Genomic DNA, 20,744 nt, shown 5'->3' with positions numbered 1-20,744 from the left:
AAAAGCCTGCTAAAAACCAAGTTCTGTGCACAACGTTTCACAAACTGACCAGTACATTTTTCTGTTGCATGTCACAGCGTAGAACAGAATTTATAAGAATACGGGCTGCAATTGCTTACATACTCTTGCTAAACTTTATCGAAGGCTATCTAAAGTATGCAGCTGGTACTTTGAATAACTTTGTTAAGAGCATCTTTAAATTAGATTGCAAAACTTGATTAAGGGGTAAACAGAAAATTTGATCTATTTAAGTTTATTTTGTTTATAAAACAATTACAAGTATTCACAATGTTGTTCTGCCTTAATGGTGTAGTATAGGCTTCGCAGTCAAAGAAGGAAAAATTACGCCACCTTTCTAAAGAAATTGCCAGCCTTGCAAACATAAAATAACAGTATTATGTAATCAGATGGTGCATCACGCATTACATTAATATGTACGTGTCTACCAATAAGTTTAAACATGCGCCGTCCCAGGCGCAGTCAATAACCTTAAATGCAGTAGTTTAATACTGGATTGTTAAAGTATCGTTATTACTAAATGAAAAAATGGAGATATATAGGGAATATTAATATAAATCTAATTTTATGACGTGAGTTATAGACATTTACCTCATGTTCTATTTACCCTAAGCTTTTTTTATTAAACTAATTACCAACTAAGTACATGCCTGTCTTAAACAAAAGTATTGTTTACAATCTAGAAAATCGCTAACATAAGAGACAGATATTTATTGAATTGTGAATAACAGCGTGTAAAATCAGCCGACCGTATGCACAATTATGCAATATGAACTAAATATTGGATTTTTCAGCTACACGATGGAGTAATATATTCAGGTAAATTTTCTCTGTTTAATTTAATATAATGTAATGTAATAAGATGAACACAAACCAAAAGCAAACGCAGAGCTTTCTACATGCAGTTAGAAAGTTTTAGATCTTTAAACATATTGCCAAAAAAAAAGATGTCTGACAAAGCTTTATTACGACATTGACATAATGAAGCACAAGAGCTCCGCAAAGCGGGACAATATTTTGTCGCAAACGGGGCAATATACACACGAGGAGAGGAGCTTTTAAAGACTTCTTGGGTATGTGTTTCGAAGTTGGGGATGTAATGTGGCAGTGGGTTGGGGTTTTGGGTTTACTGGTAATAGAATACTAAAGCACAAGAAACTTAAAATGATTTTTTCAGGGTGGAGGAAAGGGTTTATATGTATGGGGGATGGGGGTTGGACGGTGTGTAATGTAGATTGTTGCACTCCGCAAATCACCTCATCACCTCCCACCAACCTTATTAAGTTATGCTCTGGACACAAAATATGACGGGCAAAATTGACCTTGATCTACCTATGTGCTCGAATACTACGGCACAAAATATAAACTTTTTTTTCGTGTGCGGGGATGGGGGCGGAGGGGGGCGGGTGGTATAATAATATGGGTTGTTGCACTCGTCAAATTAACACATCACCACCCACCTATATTTCAAGTTTAAAGTCAATATCTTGAATAGTTTTGAAGTTGTGCCATGGGCACAAAATACAAAAGACAGAGTTTAACTCAATTTGTGACATTGACCCTTGCCCTACTTACCAAGTTCATGCGCTATGTAGATCGTCTCTCCGCAACCTACTTATATGTAAAGTTTGAAGTTAATATCTTGAATGGTTTTCAAGTTAGGCTCTTGGCACAAAATAAGATGGATAGATTTGACCTTGCTGTGACCCTGACCTTTGTCCTACAGACCTGATTCATGAACTCTTCACAGCGCCTAAATGCCACCTACCTATATATTATACAAAGGCTGAAGTCAATGTCATCAATGGATATTAAGTTTTGCTCCGGACACGAAATATGAAGGACAAATATTGCCTTTGAGCTCCATTTGTGACCTTGACCTTTGACCTGCTTACCTGGTTTATGCGCTCTGACGTCGTTTCGTCGCCATCTACCTAAATGCAAAGTTTAAAGTCTATAATTTGAGCAGCTGTTATTGATGTGCTCTGCATATTGTCTCATCGCCATCTGCCTATATGCCAAGCGTAAAGACAATACCTTGAATGGTTATTGAGTTATGCTCCGGACTAGAAATATGACGGACAAACGGAGGGATGGAAAGACGTACGCGCCATCACATAAAAGATTTTTTTCCAAAACGGACGTGTAAAAATGTATTATACCCCAAGATTTCGCACTGTGTTTCGCATGGAGGTAGGATAGATTGACTAGAATTTCCGTTGTAATTTAATTCAAACAATTTGTGAGTAAATGAGGGGGTGGGGTGGACGTAGTGTTAATACAAAGTGCACAGCCATTTTGTCAGATAATAACAAATATATATTCTAGCATTGCTCGACTTCTTTATCAGTTAAACAAAGAAAGAAGTCAAGCTTTGTATACACAATATTCATGTCACGTCGACATACTATTTTACGCAATACAAGTGCCGTGAAATAGAACTACGATGAGCAATTTCAATATCAGGAAATTATATACAATAAGTCCTTCTCGAAACAGCAATTGCGTGAAAAATTATACTATCTTAAAATTAGCCTAATCAATATTGAAAGACGGGAAAGACCTGCTTCATTCCATTATATATCACGTGACCAAAACGCTTACTGCCATTGGTCATTTAATGTGTCGCATTTTGCTGCTCATATAATCAACAACTTTTATTATAAATAATGTAATAATAAATACCGTATAACAACATTTTGTGATTTTTCTTTGAGTTTAATTTTAATCAGTCTAAGGACGTCTTTATAACTTGCAGGTAAAAAGTGATACTCATGGCAATAAGATTTACTTCTGTCATAACAAAAGGACAAAATGAAGAAGAGAAAGGGACAGGGAGGTGTCAAACACGTAAGTCCAAAGAAGCAATTAAAGAGACAGCATAATGAAGCAGAGACTCTGACAGATCCACCTCGTTGCAGGTGAGGAATGTTTGTCATTTGGTACATATGGTGAGACTTCTTTTCATCTACCAAGCATAATCTTGATAGTACATTGTATTGTATATTTTTAAAGCGATATCAAAGGGATGTTTTGACAACTCCCAAAATTAAGGTTAGGGCTAGGGATAAGGTGAGGGTTTGGTTTGTATTATATACTTAACAAACTTTCTTACTAGACCCCTAAAGTTTTCACTACTACAATCTGCGTAATCTTCATTTAAAGGGAATCATTCGTGTAAAGTTTCGTTTCAATCTAATGAGATTTAGAATGGATTTTTAGGGTGTGATTTCCAAATAATTAATTGATGTACCTAATAGCATAATTGTAATAAATGAACAGCACGTTTTATAAAATATTCCTGATTTTTTGTACAACAAGACGCAGAACTAGCAAAATATGCCCCAAAACAGACATTTACTAAAGTTTGTTTGGCACGTGTTTGATTTTATACGGTAATATATATTATATAAAATTTCTGTTATGCATATATGTGGAAATTATTATTCAACATGTTAGGGGTCTAGATAGAACTTTTGCTAAGTGTATTATATACGCTAACACGTAAAAAAAACTTAAAATCGAACGGGAACGCTTCCTGATTTATATTGAATGCTTCGAAAATTGATACATTCATTTATTGGTCAACAATTATTTATATATAAGACCTGACAGTATTTATTTATATAATTATTCGCTTATGTGCTACTGTCTACGGCGTCGCGCGATAAATCGTGATTTAAAAGAACAATTCGGTTGCACTTTAAAGCTTACACCATTCTAATGTCGACTTTCCATAGGCAACTTCCTGATTCCAAACTAAAAAATGCTTATTGTAGCAGGTTGTATTGGTATAAGAAACTGAAACATCTGTTGAGGATTTCGAAAATGATATAATGAAAAACAAAATCCATTTGAAGAAAATGGATGGAGGTACAAAATTCTATAAAAAGAACAAAGAAAGAATTCCATAAATAAAATTAGATTGCAAACCAAACGAGCTGATCTTGGGCGATGTCGCTGATGTCCACGGACAAATTTGTTACAATTGCCTGGAAATGGCTAGAGTGGTCATTAAAATATTGCTTGTTGACTCTATTATGTTAGGAATATGCTGGGTGGGGGTGGTCCCTAGCGACACTTTATCAACTTGTTCTTAAACAACCGCTCCACTTTCAGAACGAAATGGCTTTTGCAAATCATTTGGACTGTTAAAATAAAGACATACTTTTACCCTAAGAAATATTCGAAAACATTCGTTAGTATGTGAAATATTGTATACATCTGTATTTACAAGTGCAAATTTACAAACGGTTCTGACATAATTTATTGCACAGTACAAAATAAACAGATATAAATGCTATTCGACGCAATAAAGAACAAAGTTCGTGAATTTCTTATACAAAGAATTGGTATAAAATAGACCTATTTCACTATAATGCCGGTTGTCAGTTTTTGTGAATTGCTTGCTTAACACATGTACGTAGCTTTTTTTTCACCACTACTTACACGTTATAATATGCGTTGCCGCCGTAACCGGTGTCAGCTGTATAACTGTGTTAAACTATAAAAAGAAAAAAATATAAATATCGCAGCGGTTAAGTATCTGCTTGTAAATAATAGAAAGTGCATAATGCACTACCGTAATCTAATACTTTATGAAGGCCTATTCAATAAATGCAAGGGCATACTGTTATTAGATTAGTTTCACGTGCTACTTAATTTAAAGACGCGCCACAGAATAACTGTATTCTTTTGTATTTCCGTGATGGTATCATTTTGCCTTGTCCGTCATTCCGTCCGTCCATCACACTTCTTTTCTGATCAATAACTTAAGACCCATTTCACCTAGAACCTTCAAACTCCATAGAGTGATAGGGCTTATAGAATAGATGAATCCTGTTGTTTTGGGGCCACTCCATCAAAGGTCTAGGTCACAGGGACCTGGTGATGGAAAACCGTTTCCAACCAATAACTTGAGAACCACTCAACCACCCAGATCCTTGAAACATCATAGGATGATTGGACATGCCAAGCAGAAGGTCTTGATTTTGAGATGAGTAGGTCTAAGATCAAGGTCACAGGGGCCAGAATATAACCTGAGATTCACTTGACTCAGGACATTGACACTTCATGGGATGATTGGACATGCGATGTAGCAGACTGCTATTGATTTTGGAGTCACTCGGACAAAGGTCGCAAGGGCCAGAACATGGAAAATAACTTTAGAACCACTCTATTCATTGAAGCTTCTTAGGATGACTGAATATGCCGAGTAGATGGCCACTATAGATTTTGGGGTCACTCGGTTGAAGGTCAAGGTTACAGGGACAAGAACATGGAAAACCATTTCTGATCAATAACTTGAGAACAACTTGACCAAGTAAGCCGAATCTTCATAGGATGATTGGATATGCAGAGCAGATGAACTCGGGGGTCACTCTTTCAAAGGGCAAGGTCACAGAAGCTAGAACATGGAAACCCAATTCTGATTCTTTTTTTGAGAACCACTTAACTAAGAACCTTGAAACTTCACAGGATGATTGGACATGTCGAGTCAATGACCCCTCTTGACTTTGAGGTCACTCAGTCAAAGGTCAATGATACAGAGGTCAGAAAATGGAAACCCGTTTCCAGAACCTTTACATTTCATAGGATGTTTGGACATGCGGAGTAGATGTAGATGTCCCCAATTGATTTAAGGATCTGTAGGTCAAAGGTCAAGCTCACAGAGCCCAGAGGCATGAAAACTGTTTCCGACCTATATCTCGAAATCCAATTGACCCAGAACCTTGACACTCCCTAGGATGATGGAATAATCGAAAAGTATGACTACACATACTCCCCCCCCCCGCCCCACCCACACACACCCAGCACCCAGACCACAGGAACCTGAACATTGTGAGAACCATTTTCATATAGATGGCCTAGGTGATCGCTGTTGCATTTCAGTCGCTTAGCAAACCATCAGGGTCACTTTGAGTTTGGTTCATGCCCCCTATTGACTTCTTGCCTATGACTATGCTTTCGGGGGAGACATGTGCTTTTTTACAAAAGCATCTTCTAGTTAAACATGATTTGCATGGGAAAAAATGAGAAATACAAGTATATAGTTACAAACTGACAGTGACATATATAAGACCAAGACAATGTGTTTAATGTCTATAAAAAAATTATTGAATGAATGTAGCAGAATGCACAGCATTTAATGTATTAAAGGGTTAGAAACATACTTGTTTCTAAAATGTAAGATAGTTATTTGTCTTTGTTTTTAATAGTATACTGAAAAGAGATTGGAAACGCATTAATTCAGAGATGGCCTAAATTGTCCGCCTGACTTATTTTAGAATAGCTGTATTATACCAGTATTACCAGAAAGATTTGCACGAAGTTCACGTGAGAAGAAAAAGTAGGTTACTAAGGACCCACCACAACCTAGTGACCTACATGTTTCTCCCACAAAATCTTCTTGAAAATCATTCTGATAATACAGGTAACATGCAGCTATACTACAAGTTTTCAGGTGGACAAGTTAGGCCCTTCCCAGATAAACACAACTTCATCTGCAAACTTACTCAGTCAATCTCTTTTCAGTATAGTTCTAAAAACATAGACGAATAAGTATCTTACACTGTAGAAACAAGGTGTGATCGAAATTTAACTAAATACACTGATTACTGTACATATTGCTACAATGTTAAGACTTTAAACGCATAGTCTTGGCCTAGTATATGTCAATGTCAGTTTGTAACTTAATACTTGTACCTCGCATTTTTTTTCATGTAAATCAAGGAAATACAATCAGACTGCATGGATGTGCAAGCTGATCATGATCTTCACTGGTCGCAAAGGCAGGCAGAATGAATCGTGTCCAGCATGTTAAGGGTTAAATGACAAAAAAGGGAAAAACATTTCGGACATTAAAAAATAATCCTTTCTAGTTTACATTGGCTACATTAAATCAAACGTAAAATATTAAAAGTATATCATGCATTGACTGCAATGTTAAGGTACTTACGGACATCTTTAGTAGGGATAAAGCTACTCGCCTACAGATTGAGAGAAAATTTTTCAACTTGTTCATTTCCGTCAAGTTTGGCATAGAATGTATATATGACCTTGAAAATAATAGTAGAATGAGAAAAAATAAGTCTTAATTCTTGGTAAAGAAAACAGGAAGAACGTTGATTCTCTCAATCACTTTAAAAACTCAATTCTACACAATAGTTTTGTTTCTTGCAAAAAGAAATTACGTCCGTAAGTTTGTATCACAAATCACTTTCACAGTACCCGCGTTTTTATGGATTCTTGAAATAATCTTTTCCTTTAAAATGTGTGGACGAGTCGCTTAAAAACCTTCTGACGAAATACTTACAATTTGCCAACATCTTTAAATCTTATGATAATATTTTAATACAACAATACGGTATAATTAGACAAAATCAAGCTGTGCACTTATATCTGTCAATTTTATTGACCTTGCACAATTTCTAAAGTCTACTGGGAAACATTGACATAGTGACTTTTACACAAAAGATGCTTAAAACTCTATATGTTGTATGTGGTTAGACAGACCCACTTTAATTATAGTGAAAGAGGGATTCAACAAGACGAAAATTACAGGGAGTTCATGGGATGGATCACCGACGGCGGGCTCAGATATGCGTATGCGATGTACCACGGCACCCCAGTAAATCGTTTACCGGAAGAAAGTCGATAAAGAAATGAAACGTCATGTGATTATAGTTGGTGCGGGGATGGCAGGCCTGGCTGCAGCATATGAACTTGCTCAAGTAGGCCATGAGGTAAAGAGAATACCTTTTAACATTATATTAGTGATATTGAATTTTTTGTTTTGAGACAGATTGGCATAATTGTTACAATAAGGCATATCCTAGTAATTACCTTTAGATTCTGTAAATCACTCAAAAGGAAAGTATTAAACGAAAATCCCGTAGAGACGGCATGGATTCTCATCCCTTCGATAAAAAAAACAAGAAGAGTCATGATGGCTAAGATCGTTCACAGAAATTTAAAACCTTTTTCTTTAGGGCTATGGTTTGATTGATAGAGGGTCACCCGAGGAAAAATTCTGTGAAATTATTCCTAAATCAGATTGTTTCAAACAAGATAATTTTCAAAGTGTCCTCTATATACTTATAAGCCAAGCAGATGGAGGTAATAGTTTTAATAGAGTCGGCCTTGGTAGAAATTCATCCAAGGAAAATTAAAAGAAATGAAATAAAGACATACTTTATGGCTACAATTTGGCATATTGTCATGTTAACTTTTAAGTGTATCAACTCAATATCCTTAAAATTTTATTAGAGGTACTTTTTTTCGGGAAAAAAAACTGTCAAAAGTTCAAATTTTCCTTCGAACGCTGCAGTCTGACATATTGCGAGAAAATCACAAGTGATTTTAATCTAATGTACATAAATTTCTATTTGTTTCAGTATCTAAAACTTTCATTTTTAACTGAATAATTATTTGAATTAAAGGAGAATTGATAAAACATGCATATATCTATCAGTGGAAGTACAGGCCAAATCAGGTTAATTGTCATTGGGACAACCCAATCAATAATTATTCATTATAATATACTTTGACTTGAAAATTGTAAAGTAATTATAGGTTATTAGCTTTGTATCGGGAAATATGCACGAGTTCTCAGCGGAAATATCGCGCAAATTTAGGAGCGCAATATTCTTCCGCTGAAGAACGAGTGCATATTTCCCGATGCAAAGATAATAACCTTTTTATTACATACACATCTACACGTATAAATATAATGTAAATATCAAAAAAAAAATCAATAGCCTGATCAGTATATGATTATAATGTTACGTTTTTCTCAAATTATAACCAACCTTACCAGGATGCTACAGATCAAGTTTGACGATGATTCTACGAGTGGTTCATCGGGAGAGGTCGTTTCAAGGCTTTTTTTCTATTTTTAGCTCTGACAGGCCCCTAAAAACAATCAAGCGGAACCATTTGAACAAACGTGAGAGGGGATCGTACAAAGATGCAACATACTAAGTTTGGTGATGATCCTTGAAGCGGTAATTGTGAAGAAGCTGTTTCGTTTGTTTTCTATTTATAGCTCTGGGGGCCCCCTAAATCATTCAAGCGAATATTTGAAACAGTCCGAGAGAAAAGTTTGCTAAGATGCTAAGACCAAGTTTGGTGCTGATCCGTCGAGTGGCTCACATAAGAATAAGTGGTTTAAAGGTTTTTCTTTTAATTTTTTTCTTTTCATTTCGTTTTTTTCTTTGTTTTTTTTTTTTGTTTTTTTTTTTTGTTATTTTTTGCTCTCGCGGTCCTTAAACACCAATCAAACAAAACCGTTTGAACAATTTAGGAGTGGACCTTACCAGGATGTTGCAGAGTTTCGGAGTAGAAGGTGTTTAAGTAACATGTTGACTCCGACGGACGGACGATGTCCGACGACGGACAGAGGATGATCACAAAAACCCATGGGAGCAAAATGCTCATATGAGCTAAAAATCGAAACAGAGCGATTGTATACACTAATACCCTATCTAGAGATCATTGTCTTTACACTTTAAGTTTTTATATGTTCCACAGGTAACAATACTAGAGGCACAGTACTGTGTTGGCGGACGTGTGAAAACAGTTAGAGAAGGTTTTGCTGAAGGTCTTCTTTGTGAAGGTACTCTAATAATTATTTATGAAAATATATATTAGTCTGCCTATATATCCAGAAAAGTGGCCTAGAAATTGCCTTTGATGGCATTTTTGTTAATTCCCGACAGCCATGTTCATTGTTAACTTTATAAAAATTGGAAAAGTTTCAGCGGGGCTGTCGCCTTCTAAGGGTCATAGTAAGGTCACAGCACAAGGTCAAAGGTCAATAAGTGCATATTTGTTATAAACGTCAGATTTTCGCCATTTTTGCTACCTTTTAATATAAACTTGTAATTTTTCGGTGATAATTATGAATTTTAGAAGTAAATAAGTTACTTCGTGTAGATTTATTGCATTTGAGACTGGCAAAATTCAAAACGACTAGAGTTATTTCTATAGAATGAGCTTCATTTTTCGTACGCTCTGATATTTTGTTCATTTATAAAAGCTATCTTTTTCATGTTTGATATTCTAAAACTTCCATTTTCAGGCTAACACTTTTTAAAAAGGCTATTTGATTGCCTATATGATTGTCTGTATGAACAGTACAGGCAGAAAAATTCTATGGCGCATATTATAAGACTGGTACAGTTAAACTTCGTTTGCTCGAATTAGGATTATTCCCGTACTACTCTTGGCTCTAACTCATTGTCAGGTCTATATAATGTGTACTTCACGTTGGCTTGTACTACTGATATCTCGAACACATTTTGCTTGTCCCTTCGAGCACTAGCGAACATAGTTTGACTGTAATAACTATTGACAGATCTAAAGATTCTTTCTGAAGCATAGAACTCAAGGACGTAAAATAGCAAACTCAGTTTGATTAAGTCTGTTTGTGAGATAGTATGAAATGTGCAAATTCTCTCAAGCGTTACCTAAAATGGTCTATCCTGTCAATTAAAAATCTATTCCAGTGGTTTACGCATGTGATGTAGTAATTTCAGGAATGCGTGGGCATTTAGAAATACCATCTATGTACAAAAAGTAAGCGATATCAAAGGTTGAATATAGATATTAGATAACCGCAAATGTTATGTTGTTTTTATTTTCATTTCATTAGCATGAAAATGGTACTCATCATATTTTTGAATCAGCTAAAAAATATTTCTTTGCACATTAACATTAGGCTACTATAAGGACTGATAACCGCTCTTCAAGTGTTTTCAATATCTACAATTTTGTAACTACCAGTGTTTGTTTATGTTGGTTCTATCAATGTCACACTCAAAAAGGCTTAATAATTGTCAGTGAATTTGAAAGTATATCGAATATTATTAGTATTATCTTTATGACTGTGAATATAGGGGTAAGCATGTTTGTTTGCCTGTTACAACGCCTTTAGATTTCCAAGTATTTGGTTGGTGGTAGAACCGGGTAGAGCAAACTTACCAATGTATCACAAAGGAATCTGATGTTATAAAATGAATCAAATGGGAGCACAAGCTATAGACGTCTTAGCCTGACATATTCAATCGACAGTATTTGTTTATTATAAATCCATCGTTTTGAATTTCAAATCTCTTCTTCATGCTCAGTCTTCTCATCATGAAGAATGTTATTTTTACACATTGTATATCTCTAAGTTACTATCGAACGGCCATAATTCATCATTTTGATTAGCTGAACCATCATCTGTCAGTAATCATGAAGATATCGAAAGGTATATTTTCAATATTTCACTGAATCTGCCTTAATGTTACTATTATAATAAATCTAAAGCAGCCTTTCTGATGTTTTTTATATCTTTATTTTTACATTTTAATTTGTAAAACATATGAATGACTAATGTTTCAGTGTCAAGATACTAGCTTTCTTTTCACAATGTAATCAAAGACATCCTGTCTGAAACCAAGTGTCAGAAGTGTAAATTGTTATGATCTGATTCGTTTTCAACTGCTGTTTTGAACAGGAAGTGAGCGTGTGGAAGCAAAGCCAAAAATTATAAGATTCGAAAACGAAATAGCGTGCTGAATTTTTAGAATAAAATAATGCAAATATCGCATTAAGAGCTTCGTTGATAGTTCTTGAAATGTTCTACTTTATTAAATTACAAATACATGAAATATGATGATAAATGTCTGACTGTTAGTAAAAAAGGAAACAAATTACAGCAGATCAAAGACATGGTGTATAGAGTAACTAGTTGAATTCCTACAGATCTGTTCTGTTTTGTTTATTACCGTACATGTTCTGTGTATTGTGACCTATATTTCAGTTATTCCTGTAAAATTGTCCTATTTAACACTCACCGCGTGGACAAATTAACATAAATATATATCATATAATGAATTATCACCAGTATTGAAATGATTACTTTAGAAGCTGGAGAAGCATTCCATATATGTAAATGTTACTTTCAACAGTACCTCAATCATGTAACGGCGGTCAATTAACCTAATCAGTGTTTCTGGAGTCTCTACAAGTATTAGCCTTTTCCCCGCAAGTAACTGCCAACTTTTCCATATGATCCAGAAGTGGAGGACGCAATTACTCCTTACAATGTCTATTATCAAATTATCATGGAGAACATACACCTCTCCTTGGGATCAAACTTACGACCCCGCGATCCTTAGATCTGCGCTCTCCTTATTGAGCTAAAATACTTGGTTGTATTCATGACAGTAAAGTGATTTTAACTGTTTATGTGAGAATTTTTTATATATATTTATATGTAATTCATTTTCGTGGTAGTCTTCCTCCTCAAAACCAACCACATTTTTCCTTTCGCACACATTTATCAAAAGGTGTACAGTATGTAAATAATCTTTTGATAGTCAGTTCAAAGCTTAAATTCAAATTTTATTGCTAACTGACTTTTGTTTTTATCTTTGCCAAATTTTGACAGATTTGAATGAAAATTGGACACATTGTTTAATGACCAGTTCAGTTAAATAAACATAACAGCGATATCAACTGTGCGTACATTCATTGAGCCATATAACAGTTCAAATAAGGTAACCTAAAAATAAAACGTCACAGAATGTTACCCTTACGGTTAAATGAATATAATTCAGGCTATGATCGTTTTTATGTTTTATTATAATAAAATAATCATTAAACATTGTGTAGAACATGATTTAAATCTGTCAAAATTTGGCGACAAAAGAAAAAAAAACAGGTGTGGAGTTAGAAAAGTTGTTGAGTTTATTATTAATAAATGCACTATTTTGCTTCCTTTAGTGCCTTAGAAGTCATTTTCAAAAGTTCATTTTTGACCTTGACATGTCTGTGACCTTGAAATTACATTAAAATAACCCTTGGATACGACAGTACCAAAAATATTTTTGCAGTTGATCTACATATTAGATTGGCAAACATGTCAAGTATAACACACTTTGCCATCGTATGCCACTTTTCCTAGATATATATTATTCTATATATAATATATATATATATTATGTATATATATTTTTAATATTATCATCAGTTTTATTTATAAAATACTAAAGAGCGTTGAAAAACAATATTTAAACCAATTTAGATGTTTTATAAAAATAAAACGAGTGAACAGCGGTATAGTTTATCTGTAAATGCACTCATTTGACCTTTGACCCCATTATACTGTAATGAGGAACCCCATAAGGCGACAGCCCCTTTTAAATTTAATGTTTGATCCTAAGGAACACTTTTATAATAATATCCGAGCATTAACAAAAAATGCCATCATAAGTCACATTTTCCTCAGATATTGGCAGACTATATATTTTACATTTTCTTACTAGATTCTATTATTACACAATTCAAAACCGTTAAGATTAACATTTGAAAAGTTCTAGCTGGTATTCTATTATCAAATTCTTAGAATGTGTAGTACAAAATAAAAAAACGCATGGCTCTAAACCTTAAGAAAGTGAACACCGTTTAGTAGTTTACCTCTGGGTATGGAATAATTGGGCTTGTTTTAAGTGTGTGGAGGCCGCACGCGTACTTTAAACACAACTACATATTTTATATCAGAAGGAAATTACTAAACTGCGATTATTATTTTATGTTTGAAAGTTTGTTCTCATTCTTTCAAATCGTTTCCATTGATTCAGTAGTGCCTATGACATAATTTTGGAAGGCGAATATTTGAAGAACTTTTAAACTCGATTGCACACATGAAACTGATGTCACAAAAGGCGTCTTACGCTCGATATAAAATTTGAACGTGATTATTTATAGGTTATCTTTGTATCGTGAAATATGCATGAGTTCTGGGGCAGAGATATTGCCCGACTTTAGGAGAGCAATATTATTCCGCGAAAGAATGAGTGCATATTTCTCGATGCAAATCAAATACTCTTTTTATTACATACACATCTACACTTAAAATGATTCTATTTATAACGTCACAAACCCGATATGATATTTGAGCTTCCGAAAAAAATATTGACGTTTCAGGTTCCATTGAAATGTAAAGGGGTTTTTGAATGAGTAGATCTATGTAATAAATGTTTATATATAGATTCTATGACATTAGAAATAACTGCGAAGATCTTTTTATTCTTCAAGTGTTGACTTTAACCAAGCAAACCTGTGCTGAATATGCCGAGATGAAAATTTGGCCTTTTCTCAAATTCTGCTTCAGAATATTTACATTCAGTTTAATTCCTCTGACATCGTCACATTTAGAATTGGTTATTTTATATGACTTGCCATTTTCTTATCGTTTATTTCATTTATCTCTTTATCCGAAATGTGTCAAAAATCTTCTCTGGAAACTTCCGCAAACTTTTCAGCCCCAGGCACATTTTGTGTGTGTGTGTGTGTGTGTGTGTGATTTGCCTCATAACCAGAGTAGAGACACACAGTCTATTGGCTGCAACCAAGCTATAGAGGTCACACAACAAAAACTATTGTCCAAAGATTTGTATAAAGAATCCAGTAATAATTATACAGTTATTGAATGGCTTGTTGGTCAATAGTCAAAACCATTTGCCCGAGGTCCGAAGTGTTTTATTATGACATTAGAAAGAAATTTCAAAGTAGATTTCTTCTCTAGTTTTGACTTTATCTCGCCAAACTATGTGTTGAACTATACACCCGTCAATATCACAAACTATGGACCGGCGTTTTATATAAGCAGTCATGCTATATGCGTCAATATCACAAACTATGGACCGGCGTTTTATATAAGCAGTCATGCTGTAAGGATTTTATTACATGACATCAGAATTTTATTTTCGTATTTAGCCAAGTAAAATTACATGTTAATCTATAGCAGGTCACTAGCACAAACTATGGACCAAGATATATACAAGGAGTCCTGTAATAAAAACTTGAACTTTCTAAACGACAGGTGGGGCAATGCGACTTCCTTCCAACCATTACCTTACATGGCACTACCTGAATTTGTTCGACATCGAGACCGTACCATTCCAGAATTACAACGGAAAAGGGTATCTATACTTGTATGGTGAAAAGATAAGACTGGATGGTAAGTAAGGTGTATATCAGTTCCTTAAGAAATTGAACTATGTACACTCTTTCCGATCTCCCAAGCACGAATTACTATGAGGACGGACTGACGTACCCACTTTAACTAGCTAGATTCGATGGAACATTTTGTCAGAGTTCTTACCCAACTGTTTGATCCACCCTTTTTGTAATAGGTAATCCTTAATTTCTCTTCAGGTATAGGACATTACCTTATATTATAAATTTTCAGATTAGTCTACTTTGATTGGTTTTTAATTCCTCGACAAAAATATTTTATAGGGTGTTTCCTTTGTATATTTCTGCCATTTTGGACACCAGAACGTTAGTATAAACGGAGGGGGGTCACCTCCAAAATTGTGTCTTACGACGAATGTTGCATGTAGTGAATTTTCATTTCATGTGTTCAGCAATGCTTGCGTTAAAATACAAATAAACAACAATTTCAAACATCTGTTTAATAAATTTTAAAACGCAAAACTCAATGCTCCATCATGCAGTCTATAAAATGCAGAAATGCAAATATCACAAATTTCAACCGACACATGGTCGGTTCCTTCATTGTGGTACCGTGCATTGTCCTCCGTACTTTACTTTTATTTTGTTTGTCTCTGTCTTGTTCGTCGTACATATTCACATTATATACACTATTGGCACCTGTCACACAACACACATACACTATATCTTAAAACTACACATCCAACACTTACCAGTTACTATCTCACTAATTTGCAATTTACTTTATTAGTCAGATACTTAACCCACGACACCTACACGCATGCGCACATTGAAATATACTTTTTGCAGTGCTTCACGCCATTTATTTCTCTATATTTGTCCTTTACATTATTTCTGGTAGCCTTGCACATATATTATAGTAACTGGTTTATGCCCGTTTGATTGTTATTCAGAAAAAGCTGGAAAAGTCGACATATGACATAAATTGTGTTTGTGTAATTCTAAACCAAACAAATAAATGAAATAATCTTTCCACATTGTTTATACTGTATTTTCAACGTTTTAATGTAAGCCAATTTCTTATATAAATGTTAATCCTTCATTAATTGATTAAGATAGATAATTGATTTTGATGAGAACAAGTAAACTAGAAACGATCACATCAACATAACCCTTTCTTCAGACGAAACGTTGTTTGGCATCTTACCTTATTATTTTCATTTCATGCCTAAATTTTAAAGAAAATCCAAAACGGTGGGTTCCATTTATTTATCAACAAAACATTAGTATGTGTATTTCAGATTGGAAAAACAATAACAAAAAATACTGCGATAAATTCTGGCCAGGCTGGGACAAGAATCTGACCGATGAGGACAAGGAAAAGTACAAAATTGACGGAATCCGTAAGTTTCATATGAATAGGCTATTTTAATATAAAGACAAATAATGATTATTCCGAAATGTATTTGGAGTTCGTTTTTAAAACATAACAGATAATAAACTGTGGTATAATGACATTTAAAAGATAGTAATTAAAAGAAAACAGAAAATTTTAAGGTAAAATATGCCCATGGAAGCAAAATTCTAAAAAATGTGTTAGGTGCCCATTCATTGCAGTTAGCTTTGCCTTTTTGTCAACAGAAAATGTTATTTTAATGTATTACATATATAGTGACGTACTATACGGCAACAATGAGGCCAGTCATGGATGAACTAGGAACGTGCCCAACAGAGAAAACATGGCATGACTGGTTGTGCAAATGGTCTAAAATCTCGGGTGAGGATTTCCTACGAGGTTGCTGTGTCGACAAAAAAGGTTACCCGCTAACAGCATGGCCTGAGCCAGCCATTGAAGGTTTAATGGTACAGAAAGCTTTCAGATGTTTTTATTTCCCTTTAAGAAATCAATCTTTATCGACTTTATTACTAGCATCTTCCTAATATAATTTGTAACGGTAGCTTAGTGGGGAATTATTTGAATCAACTGTCTCTTCAGATAATTTGATACAAGGCCTTTGCATCCGAAAATCTCCTTTACAAGATTACTTATTTTTCAAAGGCTACGACGGATACTTAAGATACTCTGAAAAAGTTGTCCCTACTTTCTGCTTACTTTTTGTCCGTGCCGTTTTGTGTTATTTCTTTAGTTTTATATATTCGTATTGCACCACTTTATCAATAGTTATAAACTATATTATTCGTATTGCACCACTTTATCAATAGTTATAGCCCGCCCGCTTAGCTCAGTAGGTAAGAGCGTTGGTCTGCGGACCCCTGGGTCGCGAGTTCGATCCTCGGGCGGGGCGTATGTTCTCCGTGACTATTTGATAAACGACATTGTGTCTGAAATCATTAGTCCTCCACCTCTGATTATTCATGTGGGGAAGTTGGCAGTTACTTGCGGAGAACAGGTTATTACTGGTACAGAATCCAGGAACACTGGTTAGGTTAACTGCCCGCCGTTACATGACTGAAATACTGTTGAAAAACGGCGTTAAACCCAAAACAAACAAACACAATCAATAGTTATAACGCACTGCTTTTAAAATGTATTTTGTTTAAATCTTTTCCATTACAATAGTATGTTCTACGTTGTGTGGCTTTGGTTTCGTTTTATGTGTTTAATGCCTCTGGGATTCTTTTGTAACTTTATTTTGTACATGTGTTATCGAACTATATAGATTGTAATAGAGCTTAATCAATGACACAAATAATAATCCTACCTTGCATTCACCTATACACCTGTATGACACAAGTTAAAAGGAACAAAGAAGTAACTGTCTGGTTAAAAACTTAGTGACAGGTCCTTTCATTATAATGTCAATTTTCATGGTAAATACTGAAGAGTTTTTTCTTGTTTTTATATATGATGTGTGATAAATTTCAGCTTAAATAGCGGATCTGAATTTATTTTATTGGACATGAAAAGTTTTCTGATGTCATACGATATGCATGTATCTGACAACCATATTTCATTGAGATAAGTTCCTCCCGCAACAATACATTTATGACTGGGATATTTATCAATGGCTTGATAGGTAGGACTATCTGCAGGAGCGGCTACATGGAAATTAAAAAGGAAGTTTCTGAAAGTCAAAAATTACATGCATGAAAAGGATCAAATCAAGACTTCAGTATCATACTAGGACTTAAATGTTATATATAAGTAACCTGCGTAAATTTAAAATTCGTTTTTGATAATTTAAAATGTATGGTACTATCTATAATATACATACCATTTAAATAATATTTTTCTCTAAAATGGAAATCGGTCAGTTATTAAGTGCAGAAAACTGCAAATCGTCTATTAAAATCATCTTTTAATCATAACTGGAGTCAAGATAGATATTCCTTTTCTATATGGACCTTGTTTTCTAACATTCTGTGTGTTCCGACATGGATACAGCTACATCTTATCTCGATAGCATGACATCTTATCTCGAGTGCTCGACATCTTATCTCGTGCACAGAACATTTTAGCATTTTGAAATTAGCATGGCACACCGGCCTTCCATAGGCTCCTTACAAAACTACAGTGTTATTGTTTTCTATAAACAGAATGACAAACGTCGTTATGGTGTCCCGACGAACGTCGCCCTGCCGAATATCACCCCGCCGAATGTCGTTATGACGCCCCGCCGAATGTCGCTCCGCCAAACGTCGCCCCGAGATAAGATGTCGGGCGCATGAGATAAAATGCCGTGCGCACGAGATAATTTAATCTTAGAGCGGACGCAGTGGTCCAGTGGTAACACTGACTGACTACAAAACCAGGGGTTGTGAGTTCGAGCCGCAGCTTCTCCAACTAAAAATAACTAGCATTGGGATAAGAGTCCCGTGTATGGGTGCGTTGCACCTGACACGCTTAAGAACCAGGCAAGCTTCTAGAATTGGAGAGTCTTCTGTATCTTGCACTATCCTCCTACTTACATTACTAAACAGTATTCTGGAGGAGTCGCCCATATGGGTTAACAGTGGCGACTATACATAAGCTTATATAAAATCTTAAAAAAAAACAAATGGATGTCCTAAACATACCACCGTATACATGTATGTGAAAACAAGAAAAGGAAAAGACTCTTGCGATGCGTTGTTACAGTTTTCTCTGTTTGATTTCCCGCTGCTTTCTTGAAGTGTAAATTTTTACATATATGGCAAGTGTTATTAGTTCCCTACCAATGTTTCACTGGAGAAGATTTATGGTTTGCTCCCCGACAGTCCACCAAAGTCTTTGTCCATCCGTCCATCCGTCTGTCCGTTTGTTCTTCACACAAAGTAGGATCCAGCGATAACTTTAAAAGTTCATTATTTCTTGTCGTCCTAGGTTTACTTTTCATTTCATGTCGCATTTCTGTTTTTATATTTTTCAATAAAAGGAATCTACATTCATACCAACGCTTAAAAGGAATCTAGCTACACATCTTCGAGGAAATCTTGATACTTTGCAGAAAGAGCCCATGAAAACACCTAAATTTGGAATGGACACCTTGCCAAAGGCGTTTGCAAAAAAGAACGAGAAAGGTTGGAACATTGATGTTGACCTCTCAAAAAATATAAAGTTTGGCATCATGGTTACTGCTGTCGAAAACTTTGAAACAATGAAAAAAAGAAAGAAAGTCAAGGTCACGGGAATTAACCGAACTACTGGACAAATGGAAGTTACCGAAGCGGATGCCGTTATTTTGACATTACCGCTACACATTCTGCGACAGTTGGACATACCGTTCAGCAAAGAGCAACAAAATGCTCTTTCCCATATTCATTGTGTTGCCTATACGAAAATTATGTTACAGTGCAAGACAAGATTCTGGCAGAAAGATGTGGGCCAAGGAGGTTTCAGCAAAATGACTACCGGGCAGTTACGTTACCCGGATTATGAAAGTTCTGGAATTGATGACGATGAGCGTGGAATCTTGTCGCTATTTACAACGGCTGAAAGTGCCCTGACGTATGGCTCTCAATCGAAAGAAATGGCTATCCTTAGCGCAGTACGTGATATAAGTAAAATACATCCAGAAATAAAGAGCGAATTCGAGGTTGGCACCGTTCAGGCTTGGCACAGTGATCCAGTAGCTCAAGGCGCCTTCGCATTTTTGAAGCCCCATGAGTTTATAAATCACATGAATCTCCTGACAAAACCCACTGAAACTATTTATTTGGCCGGAGATGCTCTGTCCTGGGCTCATACCTGGATTCAGGGAGCAATATTCTCTGGTCTGATGCAAGCGTATTGCTTTCAGTCGCATCTAGAGGATAAATGTATCTGCGAGCCTGTGTCTCTAATGTTGGATTAGTGCAGCAGTAAAGCAACAATTAACTTGGTTGACACGTAGGTACAACACTTTACAAAAAAATGACCATTTGAATCAAATTCGGCAACCAGGATTTATGGATAACAATAACCGTCTTAATGCACAAAAGTTAACATTTAATCGCTGGTGGCAAACGTGCAATACCATTCCTTCAGGGAGAACGCTTAAAATGGGTAGCGCGACGGTCGGCATTAATTCTCACGCATGTACACTATCAAACCTATGTTAAACGTGTACACTAAATACGTGCGCACATCCAGTAGGGGCAATTTAATGGCGGCGGTTGCGCGGCGTCCGGTGCTGGTGTTGCTCGTAAGAAAGAAAGAATTTTATGTAGGTGAACTATTAGTTTTGCTACTTAGGATACATTCACGAAGGTTATCGAAAACAGCAAAGAGCCATTCGACACAAACATGATTATAAAAATCATATGTGTGGTGAAGT

At 35.4% G+C, this 20,744-nt stretch overlaps 1 protein-coding gene across 4 annotated transcripts; it reads left to right on the top strand.

Moving 5' to 3' along the window:
• Positions 1–556: 556 nt before the first annotated feature.
• LOC123528636 (putative L-amino-acid oxidase YobN) lies at positions 557–20,697 on the top strand. Of its 4 annotated transcripts, none has more exons than XM_045308510.2 (8): positions 560–837; positions 2,827–2,939; positions 7,549–7,763; positions 9,550–9,634; positions 14,894–15,031; positions 16,290–16,391; positions 16,661–16,851; positions 19,365–20,697. In XM_045308510.2, exons 3-8 carry the CDS (start codon positions 7,683–7,685, stop codon positions 20,280–20,282), a joined length of 1,515 nt encoding a protein of 504 aa, XP_045164445.2. In that variant the 5' UTR covers positions 560–837; positions 2,827–2,939; positions 7,549–7,682; the 3' UTR covers positions 20,283–20,697. The 4 variants fall into 4 exon arrangements, with proteins under 4 accessions (XP_053378316.1, XP_045164445.2, XP_045164444.2 ...); XM_045308509.2 differs by having other exon boundaries at positions 2,777–2,939; XM_053522341.1 differs by lacking the exon at positions 7,549–7,763 and having other exon boundaries at positions 557–837.
• The last annotated feature ends 47 nt before the right edge of the window (positions 20,698–20,744 follow it).

This window comes from Mercenaria mercenaria, chromosome 13 (genome assembly GCF_021730395.1).
Source record: "Mercenaria mercenaria strain notata chromosome 13, MADL_Memer_1, whole genome shotgun sequence".
Lineage (NCBI taxonomy): Eukaryota > Metazoa > Mollusca > Bivalvia > Venerida > Veneridae > Mercenaria > Mercenaria mercenaria.
The sequence above is the reverse complement of the archived record's forward strand: the minus strand, read 5'-3'. Positions and strand labels throughout refer to the sequence as shown.

Excerpts from the sequence above, each read along its gene's own strand:
- LOC123528636 (XM_045308510.2), top strand. The coding sequence starts at position 7,683 with ATGAAACGTCATGTGATTATAGTTGGTGCGGGGATGGCAGGCCTGGCT. Across the intron at positions 9,635-14,893 it reads TGAAGGTCTTCTTTGTGAAG|GTGGGGCAATGCGACTTCCT; the intron begins GTACTCTAATAA and ends TCTAAACGACAG. Across the intron at positions 15,032-16,289 it reads TGAAAAGATAAGACTGGATG|ATTGGAAAAACAATAACAAA; the intron begins GTAAGTAAGGTG and ends TGTGTATTTCAG.